The sequence below is a fragment of the Atta colombica genome, unplaced genomic scaffold, assembly GCF_001594045.1.
Source record: "Atta colombica isolate Treedump-2 unplaced genomic scaffold, Acol1.0 scaffold126, whole genome shotgun sequence".
Taxonomy (NCBI): Eukaryota; Metazoa; Arthropoda; class Insecta; order Hymenoptera; family Formicidae; genus Atta; species Atta colombica.
This window is the reverse complement of record NW_017259213.1, coordinates 4,737,591-4,753,273: the sequence shown is the minus strand read 5'-3', so window position 1 is coordinate 4,753,273 and position 15,683 is coordinate 4,737,591. Positions and strand designations below refer to the sequence as shown.

The 15,683-nt window shown below is 32.1% G+C and overlaps 5 protein-coding genes across 7 annotated transcripts in view; 2 read left to right on the top strand and 3 right to left on the bottom strand.

Annotated features, from left to right (window-relative positions):
* The window catches only part of LOC108684170 (delta-1-pyrroline-5-carboxylate synthase), a 10,207-nt gene extending 6,474 nt beyond the window's left edge, over positions 1-3,733 (top strand). For all 3 annotated transcript variants that reach the window (XM_018188324.1, XM_018188325.1, XM_018188326.1), the window contains exons 3-6: positions 432-1,079; positions 1,312-2,129; positions 2,654-2,944; positions 3,138-3,733. In XM_018188324.1, coding sequence (XP_018043813.1) covers positions 432-1,079; positions 1,312-2,129; positions 2,654-2,944; positions 3,138-3,305 — 1,925 coding nt within the window. In that variant the 3' untranslated portion in view covers positions 3,306-3,733. The remainder of the gene's footprint in view (positions 1-431; positions 1,080-1,311; positions 2,130-2,653; positions 2,945-3,137) is intronic.
* Positions 3,734-4,817: 1,084 nt separating this feature from the next.
* LOC108695099 (U4/U6 small nuclear ribonucleoprotein Prp4) lies at positions 4,818-7,767 on the bottom strand. The gene is made up of 5 exons (XM_018204857.1): positions 7,642-7,767; positions 6,875-7,447; positions 5,683-6,060; positions 5,385-5,598; positions 4,818-5,285 (listed from the first exon to the last, which is right to left on the bottom strand). The coding sequence occupies exons 2-5, from the start codon at positions 7,398-7,400 to the stop codon at positions 4,832-4,834; spliced, it is 1,572 nt and encodes a 523-aa protein (XP_018060346.1). The 5' UTR covers positions 7,401-7,447; positions 7,642-7,767; the 3' UTR covers positions 4,818-4,831.
* Positions 7,768-9,955: 2,188 nt separating this feature from the next.
* LOC108684082 (histone H2B-like) lies at positions 9,956-10,382 on the bottom strand. Its single transcript, XM_018188145.1, has one exon. It carries the CDS (start codon positions 10,325-10,327, stop codon positions 9,956-9,958), a length of 372 nt encoding a protein of 123 aa, XP_018043634.1. The 5' UTR covers positions 10,328-10,382.
* Positions 10,383-11,369: 987 nt separating this feature from the next.
* Positions 11,370-11,800, top strand: LOC108684083 (histone H4). The gene has a single exon (XM_018188146.1). It carries the CDS (start codon positions 11,412-11,414, stop codon positions 11,721-11,723), a length of 312 nt encoding a protein of 103 aa, XP_018043635.1. The 5' UTR covers positions 11,370-11,411; the 3' UTR covers positions 11,724-11,800.
* A 1,913-nt stretch (positions 11,801-13,713) lies between these two features.
* On the bottom strand, positions 13,714-14,155 carry LOC108684081 (histone H3). Its single transcript, XM_018188144.1, has one exon. It carries the CDS (start codon positions 14,122-14,124, stop codon positions 13,714-13,716), a length of 411 nt encoding a protein of 136 aa, XP_018043633.1. The 5' UTR covers positions 14,125-14,155.
* Positions 14,156-15,683: the final 1,528 nt, after the last annotated feature.

The following is a 15,683-nucleotide window of genomic DNA, read 5'->3' as shown; positions in this document are numbered from 1 at the left end:
TCTCTCTCTCTCTCTCTCTCTCTCTCTCTCTCTCTCTCTCTCTCTCTCTCTCTCTCTCTCCCCCTCATATATAAATTGAGCTACAACTACCTGACGACGAATTCCTGTGGGATTCTATTTGTCCTGTGAATCTTGTCCTGTGCATCTTCCGATGCGCACGTTCGAGAGCAATTTTCTTCTATGTTTTGTCAATCATCCATTTGTTTTCTTACTCTCAGCGTTTCTTCAAAGTTACTTTTAAATAATTAAAAAAATCGTTTAATTGTACTAGAGTTGTAACATTTATCCAAAGCAATATTTAATTATTTCAAAAAGCGTTTAATTATGCTCTTTCATATTGACATTATTCTTGAAATAAGACTTCAAAAGTTAAGAGTAAATAAGACTTCAAACGTTAGATAACTTACATCCTTCATAACATATTTATGCAGGAACTATGTTGGAACCTCGAGCAGCGGCCGCAGTGGGTCAATCTGGTCTCATGTCTCTCTATGACGCGATGTTCGCCCAATACGGAGTCAAGATTGCTCAGGTACTAGTGACTAAGCCTGACTTCTATAACGAGAAGACACGGAAAAATCTCTTCAGTACACTGAGTGAACTGATTAGCTTGAATATCGTGCCAATCATCAACACAAATGACGCGGTATCTCCACCACCAGACGTCGACGAGGAAGTTGCTGGCAGTGGTGGTAGACGAGGAATATCCATTAAGGACAATGATTCCCTAGCGGCTATGCTAGCGGCTGAAGTCCAAGCAGATTTGCTAGTCCTCATGAGTGATGTCGACGGAATCTATAATCTTCCACCTTGGCAGGATGGTGCTAAGATGTTGCATACCTTCAGTTCCGATCTAAGAGGTACTATCAAGTTCGGACAAAAGTCGAAAGTAGGCACAGGCGGTATGGACTCGAAGGTCAACGCCGCTCTTTGGGCGATGGATCGTGGTGTTGCAGTCGTCATCTGCAATGGTACGCAGGAGAAGGCTATTAAGAGTATCATGTCGGGCAGAAAAATCGGAACATTCTTCACGCAGGCTGCCGGCTCATCCATTCCTGTTGAGGTGATCGCCGAAAATGGTAATAGTTTGACTTTTGACTTTAAGATATTTTGTGTTTGTGTTTAAGAATCTTATCTTAACAAATATATATTATATATAAATTGGTGGAGAATAAATAGTAGTTTAACGCGAGAGGAGTGCTCTGATTTAAACGATCCTGATTTTAATTTGGTGCTTCTTTTATATTTATCTTTTATATTTATCTCGATATTGGAACGATTATATATTCATAAATGCAAATAAAATTTCAGCTCGCGTCGGCAGTAGAATGCTACAAGCGTTACGCCCGGAGGAACGAGCCGAGTGCATCAAAATCCTCGCAGATTCGCTCGAATCCAGACAGTCCGAGATTCTCTCAGCAAACACATTGGATTTGGAAGCTGCGAGCAAAAAGAATCTGTCAAAGGCCTTATTATCGCGTTTGTCTCTAACTCCGGCAAAGCTCAAGTCCCTAAGCTCCGGTCTGCATCAGATCGCGAACGATTCATTAAACAATGTTGGTCGCATACTCCGTAGGACTAGATTAGCTGATGGTTTGGAATTGGAACAGATAACGGTGCCCATCGGCGTGTTGTTAGTTATCTTTGAATCGAGACCGGATAGTTTGCCTCAGGTAGCCGCCCTGGCTATGTCCAGCGCTAATGGACTTCTTCTGAAAGGTGGCAAGGAAGCCTCCCACAGCAACAAATATTTGATGATACTTGTAAAGGAGGCGTTGGAGAAGTTCGGTGCCTCGAACGCTATTTCGCTCGTGTCCACAAGAGAAGACGTGGGTGATCTTCTCTCAATGGAAAAACACATAGATCTCATTATCCCTCGCGGTAGCTCGGACTTGGTCCGCACAATCCAGGAGCAGTCTAAACATATACCTGTTTTAGGACATGCCGAGGGTATCTGTCACGTTTATGTTGACAAACACATGGATGTAGCGAAAGCTATGAGAATCATCAAAGATTCCAAGTGCGATTATCCTGCCGCGTGCAATGCTATGGAGACGTTATTGATACACGAAAGTCTGATGAGCGGCAGTTTCTTTAGTGACGTGTGCAGCATGCTGCATAAAGAAGGGGTGAGTCAGCTTTTTCTAAGATTAAATATTCGAAGAAAAAAAATATATATATGTGTATAAATGTATATACCATTTTTTATTTTTTGAAATTAATTTGTTAAGAGGATTAAAGAATTTGTCTAATAATTTCGAAAAATCCAAAGAATAAAGAATTAAAAAAATCTTTTTTCTTCTTAGTTCCTTGTTTCATGTCGTGTTACAATATTTCGTGTATTTTCTGTTCGTGAGCAGAACTTTCATCAAGAACTTTTTATTGGGATTTTACAAAATATCCAAAGTTTGTATTCAAGTTTGTACTCCGAGATATGTATTAACTTCTTTGAAACGAAATAGAAAAGATTGATTTTTCTGACATCTTTTCTTGAAATTCGAATAAAAAACAATATCCTATGCATATATAATGTACTGATGTAATGTTCCATTATTTTTTCATTAAAATAAAATTTATTAAAACTCTTTCAATAATCGAACTCGTATTGCTTAACATTAGCTATATTACAAATGTATAAAATAATATTTTCCAGGTAAAAATCAACTCCGGTCCAAAATTAAGAGAGCTGTTGACTTTTGGTCCGCCTGCCGCCAAAAGCATGCGAACCGAATATGGTGCACTTGAATGCACCATAGAAGTGGTTTCCGATGTCGATGACGCCATCAGCCATATTCATAAATACGGTAGTAACCATACCGATGTTATTGTCACCGAGCACGCCAGCACAGGGGCACACTTTCAGAGGGAGGTGGACAGTGCATGTGTCTTCCATAATGCCAGTACTAGATTCGCAGATGGCTATAGATTCGGTCTTGGAGCGGAAGTAAGATCTCCAAAAATTAGTATTTTCATTTAAAAACATAAAAAATCTTTTTTTTTTTTTCATTTATAAGATTACTTGGAACAGCATATCTAATTGTATGTTCTTACAAAGTATAAAAATAATAAGTATTTGTAATTTATAAGTTATGAAGTAGTTATTTATATTATTACATATATATAATTTTTTTTTTAAGGTCGGTATTTCCACGACACGTATCCACGCACGTGGTCCAGTAGGAGTGGATGGGCTTTTAACGACGAAGTGGATTTTGAAAGGCGATGGACACGCGGCTGCGGATTTCGCTGAAGGAGGTAGCAGAACTTGGCTTCATCAATCCTTACCTCTCACAGAATCAGCGTGAATCGATCGCTTTGAACTTTATGATCTCGAATTAGCTGAAATATCATTTAATAAAATGCAATGAGTGAGCTTCTTAAAAAAAAAGCACGATATAGGAAAATATAAATAGAAAAAACAAATCAAGCATGATAGAATAAAAGAAATACTATCATTTCGAATCATTCTTGATATAGAAATCGAATTAAAACTTAAAGTTTTAAATTTATAATATATATGTCGGCAATGAAAATATTTATAAAATATGAAATTTTTGCATTTATGGAATAAGAATAGCTTAACATCAATAGAGCTATACGGTAATTTTGATACCATTTAAAATAATTGTAATATTAGACTTATAAAAATATATAAAAGCATATAATATAATCTTTTTGATATATTTGACAATGAAATATTAATAAATTAATATTATCAATTATTATAAAAAAAGAGTACATTATTCTTTATATTATGACTAATCTTAGCGGTAATAAATATTGTCGTTGATATGTGCAAAAATATTGTGCATTATGTATATATATATAAATCAAGAAGTAATTGAATATAACTGAAAATAATGAGATAAATTGCTTTTCACTCTCCATGACACACTCCAAATTTCATTTGCACATAAATTACATTTTAAAAAGAGATTCTGTCATCTAAAACGATGCAAGATTCATAATAGAAGTTATAAAGGACGTCATTTTCAAAATTTCGAAAGTTTGTTAATAATGTAACAGTAGTGAAGTCCTTCTCTTTCAGTACTCATCTTGAAATCAACTAAGCAAACCTAAACAGAAGAGTTTGGATCCTACAGTTAACGGATTCGCGACTCTTTGTCGAGAATGATATAAATGTAAGCACAACAGCAGTGTGCCTATTGAACGGGCAGCTGCCCCAGTTATAAATAACGTCAAAAGTTTATACGCGATTATAAAACCTATTTCACGGAAGACATATTTTTCTGAAACGCGCGCGTACGAACATTAATAATATTCTTGCAAATTTCCGAATGAAATAAAATAAACTGTATTCAGCGAACAAAAAAAATTTTTTTAATATAAAAACACATTCTTTTCAGATAATTAATTTTTATAAAAATTTGTCATACAAAATTATATGCTCGTAATGTAAAATTAATATAATAATTTACATTCCATAAAATCGGAATATATGTAATAAACAAATCAAGACCTCTATTCTTGAAAAGAAACGTATATGAAAAATTAGGGAAATACTATAGTATATTATTATACGTATATTATTAGTTTTTCGTATACATTTTTTTTCAAGAATAGGGGCCCAGATATTTTTACAATAGTTTAACTGAATTTTTTGCACGATTCATCTTTCTTCCTTCTTTTTCCATGTTAGAAAGAAAAAGAGAAAAGAACTGTGCAAGAAGTTTAGAAAAAAAAAAACAAAGGCCTAATGTTTTACATGAATATTTTGCAAATTTATGCAACATTTTTATTAGAAGTACTAAGATAAATATTTATAGAATTTCTAAGATAACTGTTGAGAAAAAATATTTTCTAAGTCATTTCATTCTGGCGCCCATAATTTGAAAGTTCTATCGTACGAACTAGTTGCAATAAACTTATGATCAGGCGATACATCAACGGACATGACTTTTCCATCGTGACCTGGTAACATCTTAAGAGGTTGCCATGTTTTGTTGGACCAAATTTTGGCTGTGTTATCATAAGATGCGGTAACCAAATATTGTCCTTCTGTTTTTTGGTACTTCACGTCGGACAGCAAATTGGTATGTGCTGGTATCGTATATATGCAAGTCCGCTTTCGCAAGTCCCATATCTTGCAGGTATTATCCTCACTTGCTGTCGCTATATGAAAACCGTTTGGTGAGAAATCGATGCCGAAGATAGATGTTAGATGACCCTCCATAAACATTATGCATCTGCCGGTACGTAAATCCCATACTCTGCCAAAAGAGTCTTGACCGCCTGTGGCACAAACGCTTCCATCGCATTGAAAACTAAATAAAAATACGTAATACGTAATAAAAATAGATCAATATGACGAATTAAAAACAGATCAATATGATGAATTAAACAACATATGCGAAAAAATGTACCTAATGCAGTGTACTGCCCTAGCATGACCTTCTTGGTGAAGTACTTCCGCTTGTTGTTCCAAATCCCATAATCGCCAAGATGCATCGTAACAACATGTGCCAAGAAATCGTCCAGATGGATGAAAAGCAATCCTAGAAACTCTGTGAGGTTCATGTCCTTCCACCTCTGCTAATGGTTCTTCACCAGTACCACCGCTCCACAGTTTTACAGTACCTATTATAAAATTTAGATGGTAAAATAACATTATCATATAATTTTATATATTATCATTTATAATAATATGTATCTATTGCATACCATCTGCTGCACATGATGCCAGCACGCAAGTTGGTACTGCATTATCACCTACTACATCTTCGGTTATTGTAGCTTTTGGATGAAAAACAATACAGCCAACATTACAATTGTGTCCGTGTAAAGTGCGTAACAAAGTACAGTCAGGTACAGACCATAATTTGCATAAGCCTGACCATGAAGCTGTAACAAGGATTTTTGAATTAGGGCTGAACTGGCAAAAGGAAATGGGCCTGTTGTCACCAATTTGAGAACAATAAATGCTCAATGCTTGCAACTTTTTCAAAAGCTCTTGTCTTTTCGCTGTACGAGTTGCAGCTGGTAATAGTAGATCTTGCCTTGCTTTATCCAATCGTGCTTTAGCTCTGGGCAATGAATAAGCTGCAAATATATAAAAATTAAATAATGCTTGTATTAAAAAAATAAGAAATATGAACACTTACATTTTTATATAGATTTAATTCATGGTTAGTAAAATTTTACTTTTTTTAATACCAGTAAAAATTCAGTATTTTCCAGAAAAAAAACTGAAAAACACTTTTCTATTAAAAACTCTATTTATTTTATTGTTTTTAATAGAAAAGTTTACCAGTTTTTTTTCTGGAAAATATTGCATTTTGTCATCCATATTCTAATTCAGTATTCTGCTTTTAATTGTTTTTCAATTTAAACAGAAAAACCATCCAAAGTAAAATCCATAATTAATAAAAGATTAGGAATCAATACATAACAAATAATTTAGTTCGTGTCATAAGATATTAATAAACTTAGTAAAAGTAAGATAGTAAAAGTAAAATTTTATATTGTTATTATTATCTTTTCTTTCTTGTCAAACTGTAATCAAAATAAAAATTAATATAAACTTTAATTACATTTATCCAAAGTTTTTGTTTTAAATTAAAAAAATATTTCACATATTTTTTTCGAATTAAAAAAGATTCTATTATAAAGTGTTTTAGTACTATTAGTTTTCTTCGTTTTTTTCTTTGAAATTTATGATTAGTATGATTTACTAATTAAAACAAAAATATTTTCTATATGAAGTATCTATTTTTTAAATACTAAATATTAGTTTTATTATAGATTTTTCCAGTTTGTTCCATTGATAAAGTCTAGGACCTCGAATTTTTTCCTAATTTTTTCTATCTATTGGATTTTCCTGGCAATTCCTGATTCAAGTATAATTACGACTTACATGCTATCCATGATCTTGCAATTTGCAAAGAATCTGGTCCCTCATGGTACCAAGTTGACTCTGCATCTTTTTCGAGTGGATAGGACGGTTTTTCTTCTTCTTCATGTTTCTTTTTAATAGCATCCTCTCCCACGCTAGCTAATAATTCTCTTAATCTTGTCCTTCTATCCGCTGGACCTTCTCCAAAGAGACAAATTGGCTCACCCAATTGTCTTAAGTGTTTCTTTACTTCGGAGTCATCTGTAGAAACATTAATTTGTCTAGCCTTTTTCCTACGTTCAAATTCTTCCAATAATGCCTGCCGATCTTTGGACATTTCATCTTCGAGCTCCATGTACTCATTCGAAATATGTACATTTCCTCCTGACGCGGAAACATTAGTGACATCGTTTGCATTTGTGACATCTTTTTCTTCATCTGTAGTTTCGACGACAGCTGCAAGTCGTGCACGTTCTGCTTCCTCCAAGGAACCATAGTGGACGGTTTTCTGCTTCTTCACGTAAATCAAATCCTCGTCGTCGGACATTTTAAGAGATTATAGGAGGTTATGATTCTCCTATTTTAGGAGGTAATCTGCAATTCCTCCGTTTTATTTGACTGCGAATATATTACATAGATTATTTTGAAACGAATTTACGAGCAATGGAATATTTTGAGAAGTAGTAAAAGATTATTTGAAATATCGCTACAGAACATCACAAAGTATTTCAGACCTAACCTAAAACTAACTTATATGTATTTTATTACTGATAATAGATAATACTTACGTTATATATAATCAATATACAATCCGCAGCTATTTGTAATATTTACATGTATTTTAAAAAATTGTACAATGCATGTTTTTGAAACGTTTATATATCGTTTAAACAATACTTTATGCTACTCATATCTCACACCTCCATCCGCGTGATTCGTATCAATCTACATTTAACAGTATTTAACCTTTAATCTATTACAAACGATCGATTTGTATCGAAATGATCGAAATTAGTTTATAAATAAGATTATCAAAATAAATTATTAAAATAATTCAAAATGTATTTATCTTACTTCTCGCATAAATTGTTTTATTAATATGTTTAAAAAATTTCAGAAAATAACATTAAAAGTAACAAAATAGTTTCTCTATTTTTAATGTATAAATATGTATATTCAATGTCAATACGTTTCAAATAATAGTTATATAAATTAGCTCATTTATTACTAGAGGAAAGCCCCCTATTATGAGATAGGCGCCTAATATAAGATAGCGGCGTTTCTGTTAAACTAATAAACGCTATGTATTGGTTCCATCATGAATCTATTGCTCTTGGATTGAAAACTGTTTAGTAGAAAATTCATTATTAGATCATCTGTCATTGTAAAAAAAGATTTTAGAATTTGGACGTCTTCAAGTTTCATTGAAATGAGTCTTTAAACATTATTTATTATTTAATAAAAAAAAATAAATAAATATTTGGCAATAAATTCTTCATGTAGTGATAGAGTAAGGTCGTACTAATAGAAAAATATGGGATATATTGAATTGTTTAATTACAGAAATTAGATTTGATGATCGTAAAACCATAAGGCATGGAAATCGTAATATGAGATAGGATATTTCTAATATGAAATAACCTATACTCTCATGTCACAGTGAAGGTCGCTGTTAAAATATAAATGTTATTGTACAACAATAAAAAGAACAACCGGAACATCGAGTACCTAATTCTGCGATGCTTGATTTCAACTGAAGACGATTCTGGGTATAATGTATCGTTCATTTTTCGCGCACTGTGGCTGTATTTATATTGTTTAAGAAACATTAAATCAAGATTTTTAGTTACAATGAAATACTATTGCGTTCGATTTCTCGGGGCATCTCATCTTAGGAGCACAATTTTTTGATTTTGTGATTTGCTCACTTTTTACATTTCTTTAATTTAAAAAAAAAATGAAATTTAAATTAAATTTTATATAACATTATCTTAAAACTTATTAAATTCCCTTCAAAATGACCTATTGTTTTTTAAAGTTTAGTCCATAAATTTCTAGCATTTATTCAAAATGAACTCGGTATCTCATAATAGGGGCCTTTCCTCTAAATATTCCGAATAATTTTTAATTCATGAACCTAATAAAAGCGTGGATGGATAAGAAAAAATTTTAAGTACATAAATACTTCAAATAGTATGGTAATATGAATTATTCAACTTTTCATATCTTAATAATATTAATACGATCATAATGGCTTTTTTAAGTAAATCAATCAAATATAGAAAAAAGCATTCAAGTCACATGCTGAGTCTTGTTGCGAAAATTTTAAAGTTATTTATTCATAATTGTAATAAATCTAGACGTTTCGATGAATTACATTATGTAATCGAACCGTTATGCCGTAAGTATCGTACTGCTCTCATTACAATTTTATATAATTAACGGAGAAATTGATGGATAATCGTGGTCAAATTATATGAAAATAACTTCCATGCAAATATTGACCACGATTGTTGCAAGAGAATAAAAAAATAATATAATATTAGCCTTTTCTTATAATATAATTGAATAATTGTCAAAAGAAGCAGAATGGAAGATGAGAAACAGAATATGTATGCAACAAAGCGGCGAGAGAATATACGAGCGAAAATTTAACAGATTACATTCTCAAGTTATTATTTCACTGTATGTTACACTGTATGTTTCTAACTATCGTAATTGTAGACGCGTTTGAAAGTTTTAAGACAATTAATTATAACGATAGGAGAATAAAGGAAATCTGATGAATTATATAAATTTTTTGTATACAATTTGATTGTATTCAAACAATATTGAAGATAATTTTGATTGAAAGATCGTCTAGATTTATTAAAATTTCTTACAAATAAACAACTTTAAAATATTTATAACAAGAACCAGCGCTGGCTTGAATGCTTTTTTCTATATTTGATTGATGACTTTTGATTAAGAAATTGGACATTTTATATAAACTTAGAAATTAAAGATTAAATTAGAAAATAAGTAATGTTTTAAACATAAGAGAACATCCAATGTTATAAGTTAATTGGTGGCCCTGAAAAGGGCCGTTTTTGTAAAAACAGTTCACTTTGAACTTGTGTACTTGGTAACTGCCTTTGTGCCTTCGCTAACAGCGTGCTTCGCTAACTCTCCGGGAAGAAGAAGCCTTACAGCAGTTTGAATCTCCCGAGATGTGATCGTCGAGCGTTTGTTGTAATGTGCCAGACGAGATGCCTCAGCTGCGATGCGTTCGAAAACATCGTTGACAAAGCTATTCATGATGCTCATAGCTTTGCTGGAGATTCCGGTGTCAGGATGGACCTGCTTCAACACCTTATAGATGTAGATTGCATAACTCTCCTTCCTCTTCCTCTTTTTCTTCTTGTCAGTTTTACTGATGTTCTTCTGAGCCTTGCCGGCCTTCTTCACTGCTTTGCCGCTAGCTTTCGGTGGCATCGTCGATCTTCTTGACGAGAGTTCTCGTTCCTCGAATACGATGTGACGTGCAGGACGCTCGAGGCTCGAATAAGCTCGAACCTCGAGAAACGCGGTATATATAGCAGAAAGTGTCGCCCGAAGCGCACCAATCACTTGCAAGCAGCGCTCGGCGGTAGCTTCGCCACACGTCATTGGTCGGCGCTCGTGTTGCTAAGCGTTACTCACATTCCGTCTTCCTTTCCCTCGTATTCTTTCGATAGTTTTCTTTCTCAATTTTCTTAATAAAGTAAACCTAATCATGTTATATGCTGAACCAGTCTTTTAATTTCACTTATTAATGTATTCTGATTATTAACATATTAGATTTGACTTTATTATTAAATAATAAGTATGTACATTTCGCCAAATGGATATTATAAAAAGAGAACAGCATCGCTATTCTCTGCGTGTTACTGATTGTAATTTAAATGTAATTTCAAATATTAACATATTAATTTAAACGGCAAATTTCAAAAAACAATATTCTCGTACAAATCATCGCACAATCGCATCGATTGATAGATGCTTTTTAATCGTAAATTTATTAGAAGTTTTCAAGCACACGCCGTTACAAGGGGGGTTTTTCAGTGAAGATACACAAAAATTTATAGTGTGATACAATAAATCATAACATTTTTGTTTTTTCAACATTAAACAAGAGCGAAATAATTTACTAAATTGTGTAAAAAGGCAATCGTCGAAAAGATTTTATGCATAATCGTTCGAGACAGACTCGGTTTGTATGCTATTAAATGGATTTGTAAATAGATATAAATTCATTCTTTTTTTTTATCCATTTTTTCATAAAACTTTCATAATATTTATCAGAATCAAGCATGCATAAATATGTATACTTTTTACATTGCATTTTAAGTGGTAGGACAATATTTTCACCGATTGCGCGTACAGAGAGTGAGAAATTAGATAAGCGTTCTGATTGGCTGATGTCGACGTGGAGGGGAGAGCCGAGTCGAAAGAGTATAAAGGCGCCTGCGAGAAAAGGTTCCGTCGTCATTCGGCAGTCTGTCTTTGTGTCAGCGAGTTCGTATCGTAGAGATTCAAGATGACTGGTCGCGGTAAGGGAGGAAAGGGATTGGGAAAAGGAGGAGCGAAGCGTCACAGGAAAGTTCTTCGCGATAACATCCAGGGTATCACTAAGCCAGCTATCCGTCGTTTAGCACGACGTGGTGGTGTCAAGCGTATTTCCGGCTTGATCTACGAAGAAACTCGAGGTGTGTTAAAGGTCTTCCTCGAGAACGTTATTCGCGATGCTGTTACTTACACTGAACACGCGAAAAGGAAGACCGTGACAGCCATGGACGTCGTATACGCCCTGAAACGTCAAGGCAGAACTCTATACGGCTTTGGTGGTTAAGCGAAGGACAGTGACTTCCACAAATCAAATCGGCCCTTTTCAGGGCCACAAATATTTCAATGTTTGAATAATTTCTATTCGCTATATAACCTAACCTAACCTGTCTTATGCATGCTTCAATAATAAATAATTTAATGTACAATGTGATCTATATATACTTAATATTGAAATATTGACATTAATCACGGCAGTTATCAAAATAAATTTTTAATATATGTTAATTGTTATTCTCATTCAATTCTTTTATATCTTATTTATTTTATTTAAACAATGGCAATTCTCTAATGGCTTCTTATCTTTAATTCGAAAAATTAAAAAACACTAAGTATATGAAAACTGCATATCCATAACTTAAATATCTCAAATTTATTCTTTTTTTTTATTCTTATAGAATAGCTATTAGTGCTGCTATAGTACTTTTAGTACTTTTACTTAGAAAATTATGTAAAAAATATTTATCGTTCTCATGTAATTCTCCGTTTAAATTTGCAACACTAATATATACATCACAATATGTATACATAATATTACGATTCACATTAATGTGTCATAAATGTATTTATGCAAAATTCGATAAAATGTACAATTGTATTGATGTAACAAAAAATGAAATGTACAATTGTATGAATACTCGAAAGATGAACTTCTAAAAGTTTTTGAGGTTAGGAGTGAACACCAAGTCAATCTATAGACAAAACTTGTTCGTGTATATAAGATGCAAAGTGTAATTTTCTTACAGCCGTAAATGCAATTATTATTATTAGAATTATGATGTAAGATAATTTTTATTTAGATATAGATTCTAAAACCAGTATCTGCACAAATAATATAACTCGAATTATCATTAATCCGCGTGCGTTTTTTTTAACTCACGAAATTTGTATTTGTTTAATGAAAACGATTGAATTTGTGAATTAAATTTAATAATAATTTTGATTATAGAATAAAATCTCAAACAGTCGTGCATGATCGTCCAAAAAAAGATATCTTGTATTTTGAACATGTTTATTGTTTATTATATCTAGGATAGTTTAATAAGGAAATAATTTTCACGTGAAACAGAAATTTTTAACATATGAAGCATTCAAAGGGCAATTCTAATTTAATCCAGAGTAAAAACTTTTGAGGTTATTTTCTTGAGGGAATTAAAATAAAAAAATTATCATTATAATGTTACTTTGCTCGTATTTACATTTGTGTTAAATAATTCTTTAAATTTTGCGTCAATATTCCAAGTTACAGATCATCGTGAATAATATTACGAGAGGTATGCGGCATGAATACACCGATCGTAAGTATTTTATAACATTAGTGTTATTTTCTCGGGCTGAACTCTAGTGTACACTTGAAATTGAAGAACTTCGAATCCGATTTTATTGAAATTATATTAAAAAAAGTTTATTAAATATATTCAATTTATATGCACTTTAATAAATAAATTATACCGAACAATTAATTCTGTTTTAAATTTTAATTACGTTTCCAACATATTACGTATAAATCAAATACAGACAGAAAACTTCTACGGATAACATTTTGATGATACACGAGGTTTGAAGAAATTAAAACGAGGTATGTGTACGTTGTGTATGTATGTGTGTGATATTTGGCGAAACGAGTTCTAGTACAGTCTAGTGCAGATAAGACTGATGCGCGATACTAAATTTTACTGATGTAAATCACTTCCAAAAAGTTCTGATTACTTAAAATACAAAAAATTAAAATAATAAATAATATCTGGAGCTGTTTTATTTTATTTATTCAAAATATTTTTAAAAATGAGTTGAAGTTAGAATATTCTTACATTAAAAGCGTTCATTATATTGTCATTTACAAAATAAATTTTTACCAACGTTTAATAGATTAATGGAATTATTAAATATGGAATTGGGATTTTTTTCAATACATAGAAAACATGTAAGCGAGAGATGATCCATCGTACAAAAAAAATTGGTGGCCCTAAAAAGGGCCGATACATATATTTTTTTAATTAAGCACGTTCTCCACGAATACGACGTGCCAGTTGGATATCCTTGGGCATGATGGTAACCCGTTTGGCGTGAATAGCGCAGAGATTGGTGTCTTCAAATAGACCAACAAGATAAGCCTCGCTAGCCTCCTGCAATGCCATAACAGCCGAGCTTTGGAAACGAAGATCAGTTTTGAAGTCTTGAGCAATTTCACGAACGAGACGCTGGAATGGTAGTTTGCGAATTAGCAGTTCAGTGCTCTTTTGGTAGCGACGAATTTCTCGAAGAGCCACAGTTCCAGGCCTATAACGATGGGGCTTCTTCACTCCACCCGTGGCAGGCGCACTCTTGCGAGCCGCTTTGGTCGCCAGTTGTTTTCGGGGAGCCTTACCTCCAGTTGACTTGCGTGCAGTCTGCTTAGTACGAGCCATTTTTTTCTGATCTGAGCGATACGACGTTCACGAACGGTCGTCAGAAGAAAAACGATCACGTTTGTTCACGCGTACTTTTATAGGGCCCCAGTGCCCCGGCTCGACAGCGATTGGTCGCTGCACTAGTGGTGGGGAGAGGTAGTATTACGCGCGCACACAAAGTTGTTTCTTTACATACATTTTTAAAGAATATTCCTCGTATAATATACATACGTACATGAGAATGTAAAAAACGCGTCATATTGCTTTTCAGCTTTATTTTATACATAATAACAACGATAAATCAATGATACATACAGATTATAGGAATTAACTAAATATATTGTAACACACGTACGGAGAGACGTGTAAAGAAAAGACGAAAAAAATTTTATGTAGTATATATTTACTTATAATATTTGTACATCTTTTTTAAATGGAATTAAAATCTCAATGAAATGTTTTCTTTAATATCAGCTTTAATATATATTACAATATTTGATACAATTAATGTTTAATATAAGATATGATTGACGTCAATTTAGATACCTTTGAAATTATAATTGTGTTTGGATATCAAATTGTGCATGAATAATAAGAGTAATTTTAATTACTTTTAATTGAAATGAATAGCGGAAAATTCTGCGAACCAATTAAATATTTAAATCTTGCATTCTAAACTTCAAAAATAAATAAATGTCACGTTGTTTAAAATATTAACGAATCTAACATTCTCTGGTAATTATATTTGGTATAAATATTGATTGTTAAATAAACTGTTTTATTAAATTTTTGTCATATTTAATCTTATTTACTTACATTAAATTTTTAACATAAAAATGTTTGCATAATTTGCAACATATACACATCATAAGTAAAGTTTTAAAATTAATAACATATTAATTAGATAACAGAAGCAAATGGATAATATTTAATGTCAAATGTTAAATGTGAAATATGAAATCATTTTCTGATAATTCTGCATAAGAGAATTTTCGATATTTTAAATTGAAAATATGGATATTTCAGTTATGATAAAATATTTTTGTTTATGCAGATTTATCTTAGATGATATATTTATTATGTACAAATATATACATGCTTTAGTTCTTTTCTTAGCTGCGTGTTTTACGTATTCATTTCAAGGAAATTCCAAAAATATCCTAAAACTACAATTAAAATAGATAACCTATCTCTAAAAAATCATGAAAAATGATTTGTATTTCAATTAAGATATATCATTTGTGTTATTGTTTGCATATTAATTCTATTTTTCGTTGTTTTAATTGATTAAATGGCAATTAGCACAATAATCTACTATAATATTTTTACAGACGATATGAAATTTCTATCACAATGCAGCACGTTACTTGTTTAGCATAAGCATAATTTCACATGCATTTTTATAGAGATTATAAAACTTGGACTAAAAATAAGTTATTGTTCTTAGAAACTGTAAGTATGCCAAAGAGTTAATATTAAATGGTCATTATAAGTATTGTTATCAGAGAAATTATGAAACTATTTTAAACATGTACTTACATGCTAACCTATAAAACAAAAATCAATGAAATATAGCT

Excerpts from the sequence above, each read along its gene's own strand:
- LOC108684083 (XM_018188146.1), top strand. The coding sequence starts at position 11,412 with ATGACTGGTCGCGGTAAGGGAGGAAAGGGATTGGGAAAAGGAGGAGCG.
- LOC108684081 (XM_018188144.1), bottom strand. The coding sequence starts at position 14,124 with ATGGCTCGTACTAAGCAGACTGCACGCAAGTCAACTGGAGGTAAGGCT.
- LOC108684082 (XM_018188145.1), bottom strand. The coding sequence starts at position 10,327 with ATGCCACCGAAAGCTAGCGGCAAAGCAGTGAAGAAGGCCGGCAAGGCT.
- LOC108695099 (XM_018204857.1), bottom strand. The coding sequence starts at position 7,400 with ATGTCCGACGACGAGGATTTGATTTACGTGAAGAAGCAGAAAACCGTC. Across the intron at positions 6,061-6,874 it reads TGCAAGATCATGGATAGCAT|CTTATTCATTGCCCAGAGCT; the intron begins GTAAGTCGTAAT and ends ATATATTTGCAG. Across the intron at positions 5,286-5,384 it reads AGGGCAGTACACTGCATTAG|TTTTCAATGCGATGGAAGCG; the intron begins GTACATTTTTTC and ends ATTTTTATTTAG.